The sequence below is a fragment of the Lemur catta genome, chromosome 7, assembly GCF_020740605.2.
Source record: "Lemur catta isolate mLemCat1 chromosome 7, mLemCat1.pri, whole genome shotgun sequence".
NCBI classification, from domain to species: Eukaryota; Metazoa; Chordata; class Mammalia; order Primates; family Lemuridae; genus Lemur; species Lemur catta.
The window spans coordinates 41,977,439-41,997,089 of record NC_059134.1 but is presented as its reverse complement, the minus strand read 5'-3'; the positions used below and the strand labels follow the sequence as shown (position 1 = coordinate 41,997,089).

General features: G+C 39.1%; 1 protein-coding gene and 1 long non-coding RNA gene across 3 annotated transcripts in view; one reads left to right on the top strand and one right to left on the bottom strand.

The window, feature by feature from the left end:
* DEUP1 (deuterosome assembly protein 1) overlaps nucleotides 1-18,264 on the top strand; it is an 82,653-nt gene extending 64,389 nt beyond the window's left edge. For both annotated transcript variants that reach the window (XM_045557138.1, XM_045557139.1), the window contains exons 13-14: nucleotides 8,360-8,474; nucleotides 17,601-18,264. In XM_045557138.1, the coding sequence (XP_045413094.1) occupies nucleotides 8,360-8,474; nucleotides 17,601-17,777 (292 nt within the window). In that variant the 3' untranslated portion in view covers nucleotides 17,778-18,264. The remainder of the gene's footprint in view (nucleotides 1-8,359; nucleotides 8,475-17,600) is intronic.
* On the bottom strand, nucleotides 3,032-17,629 carry LOC123642223. The gene is made up of 4 exons (XR_006736396.1): nucleotides 17,538-17,629; nucleotides 15,898-16,450; nucleotides 15,365-15,468; nucleotides 3,032-3,173 (listed from the first exon to the last, which is right to left on the bottom strand). It is a non-coding gene; the product is annotated as an uncharacterized LOC123642223 (long non-coding RNA).
* Nucleotides 18,265-19,651: the final 1,387 nt, after the last annotated feature.

Below are 19,651 nucleotides of genomic sequence, written 5' to 3'. Positions count from 1 at the left end.
AGTCTAAATGCATCTTTGCCGGTTAAGTGTGTTTCCTGAAGGCAGCAGATACTTGGTTTGTGTTTTTTTATCCATTGGCCCAATCTACGTCTCTTGAGTGGGGAATTCAGGCCATTGACATTTAGTGAGAGAACTGATAATTGGGACAGATTTCTGTTTATCTTATTGGGTAGAAGTTCTTTGCTGTGTTTTCTCTCTTGAGCCATTGTGGTGGCTAGAATTTGATCTTTAGTTCTTGGGTGGTTTTACATTCGTGGGTCTTTGTTGTGATGATCCGTGTGTAACTCTCTTTTGAGTACTTCTTGGAGGGGTGGTCTTGTCTTGGTGAATTCCCTCAGTCCTTGTTTATCTGAGAATGTCTTAATTTCTCCTTCATATAGAAAGCTTAGCTTAGCTGGGTACAAGATTCTAGGCTGGGCATTATTCTGTTTCAGAAGAGTGGGAATGGGGCCCCAACTTCTTCTTGCTTGTAAAGTTTCAGTTGAGAAATCTGGCGTAATTCTAATGGGTCTCCCTTTGTATGTTACTTGTTTCTTTCTCCTTACAGCTCGAAGAAGGGTCTCTTTAGTGGATATTTTGGTCAGTCTGACGACTACGTGGCGTGGTGTTTTCCTATTTGCTATGAATCTACCAGGGGTTCTTTGAGCTTCTTGAACCTGTATATCTAAAGTTTTAGCAAGGCCTGGGAAATTTTCTTCTATTATGTCTTCAAATAGTTTATCCAGCCCTTGCTTATTATCTTCTTCACCTTCAGGGATGCCTATAACTCTCATGTTAGGTTTCTTCACATAATCCCACATTTCTTGAAGACTCTGATCTTTTTTCTTATTTCTTTGCTCTATCTCTGTGACTGTCTTATTTAATTGGAAAGAGTTATCTTCGATCTCTGAGATTCTGTCTTCTATTTGATCTACCCTGTTCTTGAGACTTTCCACTGTGTTTTGTAGCTCCCTGAATAAATCCCTCATTTCTAGGAGTTCAGTTTGGTTTTTCTTCAATATGTCTATTTCTTTAGTGAATTTTTCTTCCAAATCCTGGAATTTTTTTGCGGTTTCTTTGCGTTGGATATCAATTTTTTCTTGTATATCATTCAGCTTATTTATAACCCAAGACTGAAATTCTTCTGGTAACATGTTGGTATTCTGAAACTGGCTTGTGCCAATTGGAGGAGAGTTGGTATTTCTCTTTGGGGGCGAGGTTTCCATTTGGTTTTTTGTGCTCCCCATATTTTTCCGCTGAGCCCTTCCCATCTGGCTCTATCGTTAGATCTTTTCTCACAGCTTTAGTCTAGTTAACAGCACGTCTTGTACTCTGTTCTTAGGCTGTGAAACAGTCTAGGTATGTTGCTTCCTTTGTCTATAGGGGGAGACTGTTGTGTGTTGTTTAGAGTTTTTTTCTATCTCAGTTGGGGGACTGCTTCTGATGGGTCCACCCCCAGAGGGTTGGCTTGTCCTAAGACCAGTTTGGCAAGTTAAATCACTGTGTTGTGGACTTTCAGTTAGTAGGCAGGATTCACACTATTTGTAAGCAGAAAGCCTCTTCTCCCTCTCTTTTTCTTTCCCCCCTGTCTTTTGGTTCTTCCTCTGGATGTGTGGTTTCTGTCTCTTTCTGCAGGAAAGACACTGGCTAGGCGGAGGAGGCAGTGCCCTCACTCACTCTGTGCCCCAGCTGCTGCAGCTCCCACGGGCAAGGGTCTACACTGTCCCAGTGTTCCCAAGGTCCGGGCTCCACACTCTTGCGTCTGGGGAAGCACTCAGTGTTCACACCTGGGAAGGGGACCTGGAGAGGGTCTATGGATCAGGGGATGGAGCCTCCTGGGGAGCCGCCTGGCACCCTATGGCTCTGCAGCAGTTAGACCTTGGCCCGCACAATTGCTGCTGCCCACCCGCAGATCACTGGCACGGGGGGACAATTTTCAGGGTCCGATAGGAATCAGAGCTGGGGGTCTGGAGCACTCAGGAGTATACAGTAGCTCCTGGGCTGGAAGGCCACCGGAAAGGAAAAAAGAAAAAAAAAAAAAGAGAGAGAGAGAAACAATATGAATAACAAGGAGAAGAAAGAGAAAACAAGAAAGAAAAGGGAAAGAGAGAAATTTAAAAAAAAAAAATCTCGCTTTAATATTTCACGCTCGCGGCCCCTCGCCTCGGTGCAGGTCCGCGTCAGTCCCTTTAAGAGATAGGGCACCGCGGAGACCCGCCAGAGTCCAAGGTCCTTTCCGCTTAGCTGAGGGAACCGAGATGGCGACCGCGCGTCCGCCGGTCGGAGGCGCTGGGGGAGAGTGTTCAGAGCTCGGCAGGCGCCAGGGCCCACAGCGGCTCCCCAGCCGGAGAGCCGCCGTAGGGGGAGAAAAGAGCAAAAAAGTCCCGCTTTAATATTTCACGCTCGGGCCCCTCGCCTCGGCGCAGGTCCGCGTCTGTCCCTTTAAGAGATAGGGCACCGCGGAGACCCGCCAGAGGCTTAGCTGTGGGAACCGAGATGGCGACCGCACATCCGCAGGTTGCAGGCGCCGGGGGAGAGCGTTCAGAGCTCGGCAGGCGCCAGGGCCCACAGCGGCTCCCCGGCCGGAGAGCTGCCGTAGGGGCAGAAAAGAGCAAAAAGGTCCCGCTTTAATATTTCATGCTCACGGCCCCTCGCCTCAGCGCAGCTCCGCGTCTGTCCCTCTAAGAGATAGGGCACCGGAGACCCGTCAGAGTCCAAGCTCTCTCCCGCCTATGTCACCTGTCCTCGGAGCTCCAGGTCTCCCGCGGTGATTCTGCACCAATTTCAGTCAGATCCCTGACCGAGTGGATGTGGGGGTCAGTGGGGAGATCAAGCCGCTTTGCTGTGGGGCTGAACCCGCCCCACTGTCCGGTGAGGCAGGTACGGCCGTCCCGCACTCCGCTGTCTGTTTTCCGTCCCGCACTCTCCAAATTATCTCGGTCTGATTTCCCACTCGCCTCTGTTTTTTCCTGTTCCCTGTGTCCCACGGTGATTCTCCGTGGGTTCACCCCACCCTTCCTGTGGAGGAGCAATCCTCCAGCGTTGTGGCAGGTGGAGATCCACGCCTTCCTCTCCGGGAGCACAAATCCAGGAGGTCACCTCCACTCCGCCATCTTGCCCCTCTCCCACATCTTCTACTCTATTGGCATTCTAACAGCCGGAACAAACTGTTGGTCATTTTATAGGGAAGGCATCTATAGAAGTATAAGAGGTTTTGTCCAGGTAAAAAGAAGTACATGGAAAATCAATATCTCCTATACACATTATTTCAGTGCTTTTTAAAATTTAAATATTACTATATCAACCATAAAAATAGGCTAATTTACTCATTTTTTAAAAAGATTTATGGAGTCAAACTGTCTCTGAAGGTCTTTCACCATTTTCCCAAACTTGGAAAATGGTCAACAAAATAAACAAGTTTCTTTTCTACAGGCTTTCGCAGGGCCATTAACATGTTAATTTACATTGTGAGTTTCCAAGAAGGGGTATGGTATGCAGTGTTCCCCAAACTTAGCTGACATCAGATTTATTAACATTCCATCGTGCTGAGAAATGGTGACTTAGTAGGTCTAAACCCAACTTCATTACATTTGCTCAGAAGCTCATAATACTTAGAATAAAAAACCTTATGTATTATTTTTATATGAAAGAATTAATATTTACAACCTTGGAAAATTTGCTTAACCTTTGTCACCCTTAATTTCCCATCTGACAAAAGGGTAATAATTGTAGGATTTTATTGAAGATTATAGGAGAAAATCCATGTAAAACATACAGTTCCATAAATGCTAGCCATTATTACTAACACAATTGCTAGTATTTATAATAATATTAATATTTTTCTACCAACTTACAGTGCCCAAATAGTATATTTTGGTGAATAGACAGACAAATGGTTGAATCTGACATTTCCTCAAAGATAGTTCTGTTGGGGACGGGTGATGCCAGCTCATCTTTGTAACTAAGCATGCCCAGTTCTACAGGTAGATAAATCTATACGTCCATGGAAAGTATTTAAAAATACGTCTGTTCAACATCTTGTGGGTGTAGTACGGCTCTCTCCTATTTTCACCACTTCAGCCCTGTATATGTTAGAAAGATGTACTCTAGTCCCATGCAAGAAACAGCAACCATTCAAAAGTGCTAAATTGATAACCCCTCTTCAGGTGTCTAAGTAAGGTAATGAAGACTGGTTGCTACCCCAAAAGAGCATGGTGGTGGGGTACTGAGGTGGGGTGGCGGTGGCAGCAGTGGCAGTATAAAAGAGCATAGGGAGGATGGAAGAGGTCATTGGGCCACAGCCATGGACCAGTTCTCTGGTGAATGTGCCCATGAGAAAGTCTGTCCAACGGGGTCTAATCTTGATTTGGGTATAAGAATGTATTTTCTAACAGAATAAGTAAACACTTTACAAAGTGCTTCCCTACCATATGGATTCTGTTCTCCATAGGTCAAATCGTGACTCCCATACACTGTATATAGTTTCCTCACTGTAAAAGAACAGCAGGCCCCTAGGGATGCTATAAAGTGTCTTCCTGCCTATGTTAGTCACTGATCTGTGCTGAGCACCCATTGAGTACCGAACACTGTGTCCTATTCTTGCTAGTTTGGAATAACTTTTAAAGCCTTAGATGAAAATACCAGGTGTTGTTATTTAGACAAAAAGACAGTTACCTTGCCTTTTATTATTTTTAAAAAGTATTCTTATTGTTTGGATTGTCCCCTTTTTTCTCATTGTTAGGCAGTGCAGAATGTGTTAAAAGTGTCCAACAAAAACAAGACGGTAGGGGACACAGAAAGCAGCATAAGAGGTAAAATGCTCAGCAGGAGATTATCTTAATAAGCAGTTTAGACTGCTATTCCTGCCTCAAAGCCTGTGTCCTGCTAGTTTCATTTGTTGAAAGTTTCATTAAATGTGTTTTAATGCCTCCTCTGATTTCAGTGTTCTCCAGTGACCTGGTTTTTAAAAGAAACAGCATTTCAAATGTTCCGAATAAATTATTACCATGTACGACTCACTATGGGAAGAGTTGTTGAGATGCAAGGACACTGTGAACTCACCATTGGAGAACTGTAAAGCAGATATCTCTCTATTAATTTTAGCACATGAAAAAATGAAATCTTCTTCCCTCATAGCACAGCTCAGTGAAGTCAAATAGTAAAAGCTATATATGTATATATTTATTAGGCATGAATTACTTTAAAAAACACAAGTCATCTTTACATATCAATGGTTAACGCAGTAAGGTCTTATTTAGCTCTTTTAGGAAGAAAAAAGCTTTTAGGTAAAGGTATGTGAAGATAACGTGCCACAAAATTTGAAACTCCATAGTCTAATTTTAAGACAATTCCTGCTTTTAACTGAGGAAGATTTGTGTAATACGTTATTAACATAATCTTTCATTCAGTCTGAAGCAACTCAATTTTGTTGTTTTTCCCTCCTGTTCAGAGGTAAGTTTCTAATGCTTACTCACTTAAAATGTGAGGCATTTTAGCATGTTTCAGAGCACTTGCTTTCCGATAAGATAGTTAACCAGCACTTTAAAAAAATTATGAGTGAGATGTAATTGAATTTGGTGAGAATGTTTTGAATATCGTTTTTAAAAATTAGAGTTTTGAAGTTTCAGGATAATTTACAAGCTAATTTGGAATATTGGTATCTAGAGCTATTAATATGTAACTAATTTTAATGACAAATCAATTTTGTAATAAATGGAGTTTTATCTCTATATAAGATATCTACTTAAAAGTCAATTTATGGTTTTAAAATTTGTATCATGTGCTAGAAAGATTTTAGCAATCACAAACATTAATCATTAAAACGGTTTCAAGTCTAGCTATTAAATTAAGAGTTTCTAATACTAAAAACCCACAAAGTCAGCAGGTTTGTCATCACCACTCACAGGATCCCTTGTCAAGGAATCAATAGTCATCTAGAAGCCAAAAGTGAGTTGAGAATGTTTCTCCCATGGTATTGCTCAAGAAGGAGTAAAACCTAGCAGGTTGACCACTTCTAGGCCAGGAAACAACGAGCAGTTCACAGAAGAGGGAGTTTGCAAGGAGTGCTGGAAGGTGAGGCGAGGGGAAGGTAAATTAGCATAGTTTGTGAAGGGATCTTGTTCCATGCTATGCCCCAGGGGAAATTTGATGGAGGGACAGGATTGGATGTACATGTCTCAGACAATGCTGAAAACTATGGGAAATTGACACAGGTCTCAAGGCAATAGAGTTCTACTCCCCAACAAAGCAGCCAGGTCCTGCTCTCCTGCAAAATTAGGCAGCAGCCTTTGAGTAGGGCATGTGGAAAAGCTAATTGAACAGATCAGCTTGTGAGAGGATATTAAAAGCTTTCTGAAATAATTTTTAAGATAGCTTTTAAATTGATATACATAGCATTTTATGCAAGGTGGTTTTATGAAGTATTTGAATAGCTATATTCTGGAAGAAGAACTTGTCAGATATAAAGATAATTTAAAACAAAAGCACTTTACTTTGTAATGTAGTCTTTCCTTTCAATCTCTACATTTTATTGATCTTACAATAAAAAGAATGTTCCTATATAAATTTTAGTAATTAATATCATAAAACTGTATCTATACATCCAAAGCAAAATGGATAATTAAGATAATTATTTAGATAATTTAGGACAGATAATACTTTGCCTGAAATCTCTGTATAACTGAGATTACAGAGAGGCATATATTTCTTGAATCACTTCTATAATTATCTTAATTTTTCCAGTGTGCTTTGAAGTATAGAGAGTAGCCTCACTCAAATTAAAAGGTTCAGCTAAAGATTATATGCAGATGTACTATGCAATTGTTATAATTCTATTTGAATTGCAAGATGTTTCATCTTATTGTGCACATCATAAACCATGTTATTTCAATTTAATTTGCTGTTCTGTTTCCATGGTAATTATGGTTTGGGAGAATGGGTAAAAAAAAAGATATATTTCAAGATAAGTAAAAATGGAAAACATGTTGTGTTTGTTTTTATGTACTAATTTACAGATGCCTCACTTAACTTTTATTGCTATTTGTATGCATAGTTTGAAAATGTCTGCATAATAAGAAACAAGTCTATATAAATTAGATAGTCTTTGGATAAGAACAGAGAAAAATAATGTGAATTTTTTTTAACTGTGTCAAAATATGAAGGCATTGAAAATGGTTAATCAATACTCATGGGGAATTTGAATTATTAGTAAAAGTAAATAGTTTTAAATTGAAAAGATTTTTGTTTTGATGGTCTTTGATGATTTGATTACATCTAAACCCCATTTTCATGAAAGATATTTATTTAATCCTAAACAGTCTATACTGTTAGGACCTTTTCTGTAAAATTTTAGGGTAAATTGGTTTGTTTCTTTATTATTATTCATTTGTTTAGTCAGCAATCCAAAATTTAAAATCTCACTGTTACTTTGTTCAGTCTCATTTTCTACCCTGTATTTTAGCACAAACAAATTCCATACTATGACTTTCCTCCAAATTGTGGGGTTTGCAGTCAAGAAAATCTGTTTTGGAGTCCAAAATCCAAAATTATCACTTCTTTGCAATTTATTCTGACTCAAAAAGTAAATGATTAGATAAATAATTTAACTTTTAAGTCTTAGTTACCTCACCTGGGGATAGTTTTCACCTCGTTAGGGTTATTTTGAAGATCAAATTAATTCAAAAATAATAATAATACGCAATATTAACTAAATGTTTACTATGTGCCAGGCTTTGTGTTCTAAGTGTTTTCATGTATTAATCATTCAACTCTTATAACAACTCTTTTTTATAAGTGAGAAAATTAGAGTCCCAGAGAGATAAAGTCATCTGCTCACGGTACACAATGGATAAGTGGGAGAGCTTGGGCGATGATATAAATTGAAAACATGTTATAAATTATTACACCCTATAGAAATTAGAGTTATCATTTTACAAAGACTTGTTTTAGCATCAAAAAAAGAGTACAATTTTGTTAAGAAAGCCAGTAAGGCTAAGTGTAATGGAGAATAGAAAAAGAGTATCTATTTAGAACTCTCAAGGGCAGCTGTGTTACTGTTTGGAGATTTTTTCTCAAACTGACTCCATGTTATTTAATTAAATGGCAAAGAGATATAAAAGTCAAACACAGAAAAGGAAGCAATATAGACAATAAGGATAGCAAAATATTTTTAACAACTAATAAGTTTTCTGCTTCATTTTTAATCATTCTGTCTTTTAAGTAGAAATTATTCATCAGGAAAAGTCATTTTCAAAGAAATACCCAGATAACAAGCCCAAACATATTGTTGTGTTTTCCCCCTATTTAGACATCTGAGAAATTAAAATCCTTAGCTAACATGTGTCCTTGGTAGCAACAATAACAACCATTTCTTGTCTTTTAGACTTAGCCAAGATTGTGAGCCAAATGGAAGTGCAACGCCTTCACTGCCATCTCTGACATTTCAAACCAAAGAAATGATAAGTCCTTTGGTTAGTGATGATGAAGTATTCCCGCTGGTGAGTGGCTGGTTGTTAGATTTTTTTTTCCTTTAAGGGGTGACTACTTTACTGTTACACTGACACCAATATACTGATGTACATAGTGGTGGGTTTTTTTTTTTCTTAATGTGGCTCCTTGAATAGGACTCCAAGATGGGTCTGTGAGTCATCTAGCCATACCTATCTAGAGAAGGAAAAGACATCCATAATGTTTCATGAAGTATTCCAGTCAATGGTTATTAACCTCTAGTGCAGGACAGAATTCTTGGTGACGCTTTTTTTTAAAAATGCAAGTGCTTGGACCTCACCCCTGGATATTGCATGAGCTCTCTCAAGGATCTGTACGTTTTAAAGAGCTGCAAGTGAACTTTTGTACCTGTTTAAAAAGATCTTTTTATTGACTCTGACATACATACAGACACATGTACAAATCAGAAATGAACAGCTTGGCGACTTATCACAAAGGGAAGACATCAATGTGACTACCACCCAGGTAATAAACAGGACATTACCAACACTCCAGACACCCATTCCCGTCCCCTTCCAGTCCCTGCTTCTGCTTCTTCCTCCCAAGGTAACTACTGTCCTGACTTTTAGCATTATCAGTTAGTTTCACCCATATGGTATAATACTATATGTGTTCCTTTGTGTCTGGCCTCTTTTGCTCAGCATTGTTTCTGAGATTCTTTACCATCCATATTGTTTTATATGGCAGTAGTTTATTGATTTTTGTTTGTCTATAGTAAGCTATTGTATTATATATAAATATCACACACAATGATTACTAAAATTCATTTATTCATTCTCCTGTTGATGGACATTTGAGTCATTTCCAGTCTGGGGCTATTACAAATAATGCTGCTAAAAACATTCTTGTATGTGTCTTTTGGTGCACGTGTATACACATTTCCGCTGGCTATATACCTAACATGGAATATCTGGGTCATAGGATATGGATATGGTTAGCTTTAGGAGGCACTGCCAAACTGTTTTCCTAACTGTTTGAGCCAATAAATACCCTAAGAAGTAGTGTGTAAGAAGTCTCCTTGCTCTATATTCGTTTTAACACTTGGCATTATAGGTCTTTTTAATTTTAGCCATTATGGCCAATTGTGGAGTAATATCCTATTATGGCTTTAATTCATGTTTCTCTGGTGCCTACTGCAGTTGAGTACCTTTTTGTATGTTTATTGGCAATTTTGATATCCTCCTTTGTAAACTGCCTAATTTTCTGTTGGATTGTCTTTATTATTATTCATTTATAGGAATGCTTTATATTCTGGATATAAGTCCTTTGTTGTTTATATGTTGGTCTCACTTTGTATTAATAGAGACTAGAAGTAAGATTTAAGCTATTGTGGTAGAAGGGGAAGACTTAAAACTGTTAACTTTTGAAGTTTTAGAGATCTCCATAGCCCTGAAATACTATTTTGTGTTCATCTCAACATAAAATGCAAACCTTTAATATTTAATTTATTAAGCAGAATAAAATTTCATACCAATTAAGTAAACTAAATAAACTTTCTTGTAGCTGCAAATATTTTCTCCCACTCTTACTTGCCTCTTCACTTAATGGTATTTTTTGATGAACAAAAGTTCCTAAAGTTTTAGTAGATTCAAATTTATTAATCTTTTCTTTTATGGTTAGTATTTTTGCTGTACTATCTAAAACTTTTGCCTCTCCTGGGTTATAAAAATATTATCCTGTGTTATAGTCTAGAGGCTTTGGTTCTTTACTTTTCATTTTTATATCTATAATCCAACTGGAATTAATATTTGCTCACAATGTAAGGTAAGATTCTCGATCCCTTTTTCCTATGGAAATGTTCCATTAACCCAGTAGTACTGGAATACATGGTACTGAATTCACAGGTGCTATGTTCGTTCACAATCATAATGACAGTTTGATTTCCTACTTTCAAATCTTTGTACCTATACCTTTTTTCTTTTCCTTGCTTATTGTACTGACTGTGACCTACAGAAAACGTTGAGTAGAAGTGATAAACTTCCTTTTCCCATTCTTAACTACAAAAACAAAGCTTTCAATATTTCACTATTGTATATGGTATTTCCTGTAGATATTTTACAGATTCCTTTTAAATTATTAAGGAAATTCTCTTTTATTCTAGATTGCTAGAAATTTTTTCATGAAGAGATAGTGGGTTTTATCAAATGCTTTTTCTGCCTTTATTAAAATGACCATATAATTTTTCTCCTTTGCCTTGTTAATGGTGATGTTTTATCTTGATTTTAGATTGCCAGCCTAACTTTGCATTCTAGGAATAAACCTCACTCGATTGCTGGATTTGGTCTGTTAATATTTGGTCTAGAATTTTTTCTCTCTGTTCATGAGACAAATTAGCCTGTAATTTTCCTTTTCTGTCTTTGTCAGGTTTTGGTACCAGATTATGCTAATCTCATAAAGCAGGTGGGAAGGGTTCTTAATTTCAGTTTTAGTTTTCAGTTCTTGAATTTTCATTGGGTTCTTTTTTATAGTTTCCAGTTCTCTGCTGAGATTTTCTGCTTTGTCATTTCTTAAGGGTAATAATCAGGTTTTTTTAAAATATGTAGATTTTTCACCTCAGAAAGTAGATAGTGGTACTCTTAGCAATTACCTTCACTTGTATTCAAGGTATACTATGTAATTGTTCAGTACCTCTTCATGATATACCAATATTGGATACAAATTATAAACACACAACAGAAAATATTTAAACTGGATGGGTTATCCCATGAATATTCTTCTGCTTTTCTGAAATCTATCACCTTGTATTGGTAGAGAATGAGTAAGATTTAAACTATTGTGGTAGAAGGCGAAGGCTTAAACTATTAACTTTTGAAGTTGTAGAGATCTCTAAAGCCCTGAAATGCTCTTTTGTCTTCATGTCAACATAAAATGCTAACATGCTTTAAACAGAATAAAACCTCATACAAGGTTACAGCAGCATATTTTACTGGCATTTACATCCATCACTTTCCTCAGCAAAGCATGTTACTACTTTTATCATCTAAGGAAAAAAGACAAGGGAATTTTAGTCAAGCATTATTTTCATATCCCTAGGATTTGCAGAATGGGTGTAGAACTATTTAAGTTTAGATCTTGGTTTGGTAGTTGTTTTGTTTTTAAGGGAAAAAAATATTTTTAAAAAAACTTCATGCCAATAAACAAAATAAACTTCCTCATTTAAGTTATGGGAATCTCTAAGGCAAATTCTTCACCAACAAAACTTTGGTCTTTAAGGACTCAAAATAAGCACATACTCTGGTCAAACAATAGGAAAAAAAATGATGAGCTGCTAAATACTCCATGGTTCTAATATCAAATGATTTTAGGATTTTAGGATCATTAATGTGTCTCTGTTCAAGTGTCACCTCATCAGAGATTCCTAAGCAGCCAGCCTGCAATAGCACCTCCCTCTTCAGTTCCTGTCCCCTTGTCTTGCCTTTCCTTTCATAGCACTTCATGAGATGTTTCATTTGTCTGCTTGTTTGTTTGCCTCCCTCCTCTGGAATGTGAGCTCCTAAAAGCAGGGACTTTTTCTGTTTGTTTATTGTGGTAATGCAACAACTAAAATAGTGCCTGGCACTAACAGGCATATAAAAGATACGCAAAAGTATCTGTTGATTTAATTTAATGAACACTGGGCTTCCTTCCACCTCTAAAATTCTACATTACTCCTTTGGGGAATTCCTAACCTGCAGCGTAACCAGGGAAGAAAATTCTTAACTGTTCTAAGTCTGGGCATGGTGAACTTAGTCTGTGATGGAGGACTTAAAAGTCCTCTAGGAGACATGGCCCGACCCCCTGTTCTGGGTCCAGTGGTTTCCATCCACTGCTACGTTTTGGCTTCCACATCAATACCATCCCTACCAAAACCACTACTAACTTCGTAGTTGCTAATTAAATGCACACTTTTAAGTATTCATCTTCTTTAATTCTTTTTTTCTTGAACCTTTTATGTTCTCTGGCTTCTATGACACCATATTCCACTGATTCTCCTGCTGCCTTTCTGGTTACTCTTTCCTAGTCTGTTTCCAAGGTTCTCCCTTCTATACCTGCCCCTTAAGTATTAGTGTCATTCATTCATTCATTCATAAAATAAACATGTATTAAATACCCACTATATGTCAGGCTGTGTTCAAAACACATCTGTGGATGATATAGGGCAGTCTACAGTATGATGAAAAAAAAAGAGGGAACTTTATCAAAGGATGAATGGATAAACAAATTGTGATATATACATAAAATGGAGTGTTATTCAGCCATAAAAAGGATCTGTGCCCCAAAATGCTACAATGCGGATGAACCTCAAAAACATGCAGAGTGAAAGAAGCCAGACACAAAAGGTCATATATTGTGTAATACCATTTATATGAAATAGCCAGAATAGGTAAATCCATGGAAACAGGATGCAGATTGGTGGTTACCAGGGGCAGCAGGGAAGGGGAAATGGAGAGCAATGGCTTCTCGGGTAAAGAGTTTTCTTTGGGGATGGTGAAAATATCTTGGAACTAGACAGAAGTGGTGGTTGTGCAACACTGTGAATGTACTAAATGCCACTGAACTGTTAATTTTAAAATGGTTAATTTTGTTTTATGTGAATTTTACCTCAAAAAACAAAAAAGGAAAAAATAGTGACTGGAAATAAATGAACAAATAAGAAAATATCAAATAGTGATAAAAAGAAAAACAGGTCATGTGACAGGGACTGGTGAGAGTGAGGGATTATAGGTTGAGTAGCCAGGAAAATTATCACTGGGGAGGGGGGTACATTTAAGGTGAGGCCTAAACAATGAAGAAAGATCCAGACTTGCAAAGATCTGAGAGTTTCAGGTGAGGGAATATTATGACAGGGACAAGTCTGGCAGGTTTGAAAACCAGAAAAAGTGTGTGTTTGGGGGGCCCTTCTGGAGCTTAGCAGGAAAGAAGGAGAATGGAACGAAAAGGAACATAGAAGCAGGCAGGGGAAGTCCAGATACTTAGAGACCTAAGACCACCGGAAGGAGTTTAGATTTTATTTTAAAGCAATGGGAAGCCATTGTAAAGTTTCAAGTAGGGGAGTACTAATTTGTTTACTCTGTTTAAAATTATTTTATTCTGTTTAGTAATAAAGAGATCTGTTTAAAATTTTTTAAAAGATCCTTTTAGCTATTAAATAAAGAATAAGTTATACAGGGGCAAGAGTGGAAGCAGGGAGAACTATATAAAGCTATTTCAGTGGTCCAGGCGAGAGCCGATGACGCTGGCTTGGTGCAGTGGAGGCAGAGTGACACACTGGATCCAGGAAATACTCTGCAGAGTACAACGGACTTGACAATGAATCCGATATGGGGTGTGAGTGAAAAAGAGGGAGCAAAGATGCCTCCTGGATTTCAGCCTGAGCATTGGGTAGAGGTGGGGTTAGAGGAGAAATCGTGATTTGTAGATTGGACATTTAAGTTTAAAATGTTTATTAGACATCGAAATGTAGATATTACATAGGCAATGGGATATGTGAATCTGGTATTCAAGGAAGAGATCAGAGCTGGAAATATAAATATAGGAATAATCAATGTGTGGCTGGTATTTAAGTCTATAGAACTGGAGGAAAATACGTAAAGAGTACAAAGGAGAAATTATCCTGAGACAAAGACTTGAGTCATAACGTTTAGTGGCCCAGTGGGAATCTTCAAGGAGAGGAGGAAAGTTTGGAAACCTGAGGCCTTGGGGCCACATGTGGCCTTCGGGATCCTTGAGTGAGGCCTTATTGACTGAATCCAAATTTTACAGAATGAATCCTTTTAATAAAGGGGTTAGTTCCGTAAAGTTTAGATTTGGTTGAGGGGCCGCACTTAGGGATCTGGAGGACCACATGTGGCCTTGAGGCCACAGGTTCCCACCTGTGGGTGGGGCTCAAGAAGGGACTACAGTTCATTTGCAAAAGCAAAGTCATTGAGAAGGTACGAAGTGATAGGACCCGCAGTATAGGAGGAAGGAAGAGTGTCTGAAACAGAAGGGTGGCCTGAAATATGGCTACAGATGCATATGGATGTGGAATGATGAGGGAGGAGATGAGGTCACGAGGTAACGAGTAGGACAGTGAACATACTAGGGGAGTGTGGTAGAGTCGCCTGGCAGTGCTAACTGACCATTTGACATCTGTGGTCATGAATGTAAAGTGAAACTAGCCCACGTGGTCATTTAGTTCCCTGCTCCCCCGACCCCCGAACCTGTCTACCCTAGCATTCAGCTGCTCGGATGCAGGCATGACCCAGGCATATGGGTCGGCTTAGTTAGGAATGGGTTTTACCTGGTAAGTAGGATAGAGACAGGATACAGAGAGGGACAAGCTGCTGAGTGGTTATAATGATGGATGTGGAATATAAGCAATTAGAAGAGAAAGAAGGAAATGAGGAAGAAGATGGATAGTGAAAAGGAGGGCGTCTAAATGAGTCAAAGAAATGCTGGAGTAGGAACACAAGGCTAAATAGGCTGGAAGGAGAATGGGTAGGTTGCTTTCAATCTCAATTAGTGAATAATGTAGTCATTATTCCTCACAGGGTCAAGGACATGGCCATGGGAGTAGGTGCCTGAAATGCAGTATTTCCCAGGGCCTCATTTTTAAACTTCTTTTTCTTGTTAGTTTATTTATATATCTTGGATAATTTCAGTCAATCTCATGGCTTTAATTCTCATCTATAACTTTCAAACCTGTATCTCTGATCCAGACCTATCTTCTGAGACCTGGACTGATATATCCCATCTGTCTACTTGACAGTCTGAGTCCCAAGTCACCTTAAACTCAGCATTATTCAAACCTGAATGCATTTCCTTCATTCATGTACCAACTCAAAATTTTTATTGAAAACACACTCTGGCCCAGAGTATCTGCCAGAACCTGGAGAATCAGAAATAAATAAGACCTTACCTGAATGGCTTCTTTTACCCTTTTTCCTTTCTCAGTGAATGGCATCAGCATCCCTAGTCACTGAGGCCAGGATCTAGGAAGCCATCTGTCCGAGGTCAGGTTTCCTAGAAGATGAGATGCTTATGAAAGTGACTGATTGAGGGAGTATTCTCAGGAGAAGGAGGCAGGGGAGAAGAGGGGAGGAAAGCTAAGCTAGGGTGTGGTCTTAGCTGGAGACTAGTGTAGCCTGGTCTCCCAGGGAGCGTGGAGCATGAATTGCACCACAGCGTTGGTTCCCACTGGAGGCAAGAAATCTGGTGTTTTGGGTGCCTGTGTCAGTTAGTCATTGTCTCAGAGAGGGGCAGGAATGGGCAGAGGGGCGACTACAGCCTCCCAGAGGAGACAGGAGGCCCCAGTACAGCCCAGGGTGGTTCTCCAGAGGAGGCGTCAGCTGCGAGCTGTTAGCAGCCAACACCCACAGCTGTGGGAGGAGAGATTAGCCAGCCTGGTGGAGGGATCCGGGTAGGGCACCAGCATCATCCACTATAGCCCACCTCTTGCACTCAAATCTACCTTCTTCCACATTGTTCATTCCGTTTGGACATAGCTTCTTCAAGATTCTGGCAGGTCATAATTTCTGGGAAATTTTGTAGGAAGAAGATCAGCAGGACAAACTACAGCTCCTGATTCTGTGGTTGGTCCCAAGGTCTTTCCTGATACTTACCATCTCCTCACCCATTCTAGATTCCTCTCTCCTCAGCTAGCTCTTCTGTTGGTCCAGGTGGCTGGTCTTGTGGGGTGAGCCCATGGTTACCATGCCCTTATTAGGCTGTGGTTTCTGTACTTGCCATTTATAATTAAAACTGGGCATGAGAGCACGAAATGATACCTCAGTGGATCATCTGAGTACCAAACATATTCCTCACTGCCTCTATTATATAGTAGCATTCTTACCTCTTCACGATGATTAGGGTCAGTTACCTCTGGCAGTGGAGGAACTCCATTGTGTGCATCTGATCTGTTGGCATGAGGAGCCCAAAGGGACCATGTGGCAGCCAAAGCTCTAAGTGCTCTTGGTGGAAGTATTCCCCCTCTAAGGCCCAGGACCTGTAGACCAACAGAGGTACAGAGAAAGAAAGCACAAATTCTCCAAGTGGGTCAACAGAAGTAATAGAGAGTGCGGCCATTCCTACCTCCTCCCTTTTGTTCCCAGATCCACGTATTCTACCTGTTGGAAACACAGCACCATATAACAGCCATTGGTTTAAAGTCTATACCACATCCTGAAGAATGGCACCCCATCCTCACAGGATATGATCTCCAAGCTATGCCTCAGCTTGTGCCTTCACGAGGCCATTCCAAAGCTCTGTCATGCTGGCAACCTCCAGGTAGTGCTGTATGTGGTTAGGACCAATGCATACCATGGTCATGCCCCCACTGCCATACTTTTCTATTGTAAAGGAGGTTCCTTTACTATTAAGCAGGATCCCATGTCAGCAGATCAGTCACTCTGTCAGCCCTCAGATAGTGATGCTAGCCAAGGCCCTGCAGGCAAGAAAGGCAGGTCCACAGAATGCATATCAATTCTGATAAGGATGAAGCATTGTCTTTTCCAAGGTGCAAGGGACCTGACATAATCAAATTGCTACCAAGCAGCTGCTTGGTCTCCTTGAGGGATGGTGCCATATCAGGAGCTCAGTTTTTGTTTCTGTTGTAAGCAGGTCAGACATTCAACAGCAATGATAGCTAGATTATCTTTGGTGAAAGAGGAGACCATGCTGTTGGGCCCACGCATGATTTCCACTGGGGTGGACACGGACAGAGGCTGGATCAAGTCATCCTGTCCATTTGCTAGAGGCCCTGTCTCAACCAGGACTCAACAGCATGACAGGAACTGGTTTGCAAATAGTATACAGGTTTGGGGTTGCCTATTTTCAAACGAGAATCATTGGCTTTGCAAATTAGTGAAGCATGTTTTAGGCAGGTTCTGTGGTGATTACATTGTCCCTGCATTTGCAGTTGGACACTACAATATTCACTTCTAGGACTTTTTAATGTTGCTGTGATGTCTTACTTAGTTCCTTGAGGATTTCATTAGTGCTGACTGCATTACACTGGTAGAGGGAATTAGCTCAAGATGTATTCTTTCATTAAGAGCTGCAGTGTTTGACAATATGTCAGAGATGAAGCATACCTGGAAATAGGAAGATTTTTAAAGGCTCTATATTCCTCATCTCACTTTTCTTTCTCTCTTTAGTCTCCCCCAGATATATCCTTCCCAGCTTCTTTGGCTGCACAGCATTTCCTTCTGGAAGAAGAGAAGCGAGCAAAAGAACTTGAAAAACTCCTAAATACACATATTGATGAACTGCAAAGACATACAGAATTTACTCTTAATAAATACACCAAGATAAAACAAAATAGACACATATGACCTTTTAAACTTTTTTATTTGCTTCCCTACCCCAAGAAAAAACCTCTGGCAAAATATTTACAAAGCTGATTAATGAAACTGAGAAATTCTGTTCTGTTTTCTTGAGTAAATAATTTCTGTAAGGCAGCTAGAAAATAGTAAGTATTTTGTTCGATAAAGGTGTTTGCATTTCTGCATTAACATACTAAATTGTTCTGCTGTAGAATTACTATAAAATAAACATGACTACTCCAAAAGAGATTTTTTTTGCAGTCTAAGGAATATTTTGGAATTAAAGATGCAGTTTTCCCCACTTAATCATGTATACTAAAAGCCCATTTCTTCTACAACAATACAAAATAAGGGAAAGGGAAGTGCTATATTCTAAATCCGGAGGAATCAAGTGCAGCTCAGTTGTACTAGGTTTGAAAACTCAAGGTTTTAAGTGAAAAAAATGTTTAAATATTTTGAGCTATGTAAATATCCTAAAAATTGTTTTAGAAAAAAAGATACAGCTTTACTGTTTTTACATTCACCTTCATTTCTGTCTGTTTTAACACAATGAAGGCATATGGAATGTGCAATTTACCCATTTAAAATATATGTGCCAAAGATTAATGCTATCCTGTTAATACAAATTTTTTTCATGGATATGAACAAGATAAAGAAAAATATAATATGTTACTGTTGCTATACTCTCCTTTGTAATCACCTCTGTTTTTAACACAATAAAAGAATGCAAAATTCAATGGACTTCAAACATAAATGCCAAATCCGTAATAGATTTGTATCTGTAACTGCAGTAATAGCATGGTAGTGAACAATAAAATTGAAGTTACAAATATACAATGATAATCCAATATTCTATTCTTTCTTTAAAAATTTATATATATAAATAGAACAAGAGAGGATATAAAAAACTCAAGGTAAGTCCTGCAGCTTTTATAGCTTTCTATTTCTCTTTAAAGAAACAATCTCAACATACTGAAAGATAATTCAAAATGTCTCTAGATAACAAGTGTCATTTTCATGTGAAAAATGTAGAGCATTGTTCACTTTAGGTGACATGACCATGTGTATTTGTGTAGCTCTTGATGTTTGCAAAAAAGGATTCTGTCTTAGTTCAGGCTGCTATAAAAAATATCATAGACTGGGTGACTTAAACAATAAACATTTATTTCTCACAGTTCTGGAGGCTGGGAAGTCCACAAGGTGCCAGCTGATCTGGAGTCTAGTGATGGCCCGCTTCCTGGCTTGTTGACAGCCACCTTCTCACTGTATGCTAACATGGCAGAAAGTCATCTCTAGCGTGTCTTTTCTTATAAGGACACTAATCCCGTTAAACAGGGTTCCACCTTCAAGACCTAATTACCTCTTAAAGCTCCATCTCCTAATACCATCACGTTGAGGGTTAGGATTTCAACACAATCATGCATTGCTTAACGATAGGGATACATTCTAAGAAATGGATCCTTAGGCGATTTTGTTGTGTGAACATCATAGAGTGCACTCACACACCTAGATGGTATGGCCTACTGCACACCTACGCTATATGGTGTAGCCTCTACACACCTGTACAGCATGTGACTACACTGAATACTGCAGGCAGCTGTAACACAGTAATATGTGTATCTAAACATAGAAAAGGTATAGTAAAAATACAGTATTATAATCTTGTGGGACCACCACCGTGTATTCAGCCCATCATTGACTGAAACATTGTTTTGTGGCACATAACTGTATATGAATTTGGGGGACACAAACATTCAGTCCATAACATCTTCACATAGCATTATTTTAAATTCACAACAAGCTTGTGAAGTCAGCCAGGCGAATACCCTTGTCCCTGGGAAGCAGAGCTGTAAAAAACCCTGGCCTTCTGATTTCTGGCTCCA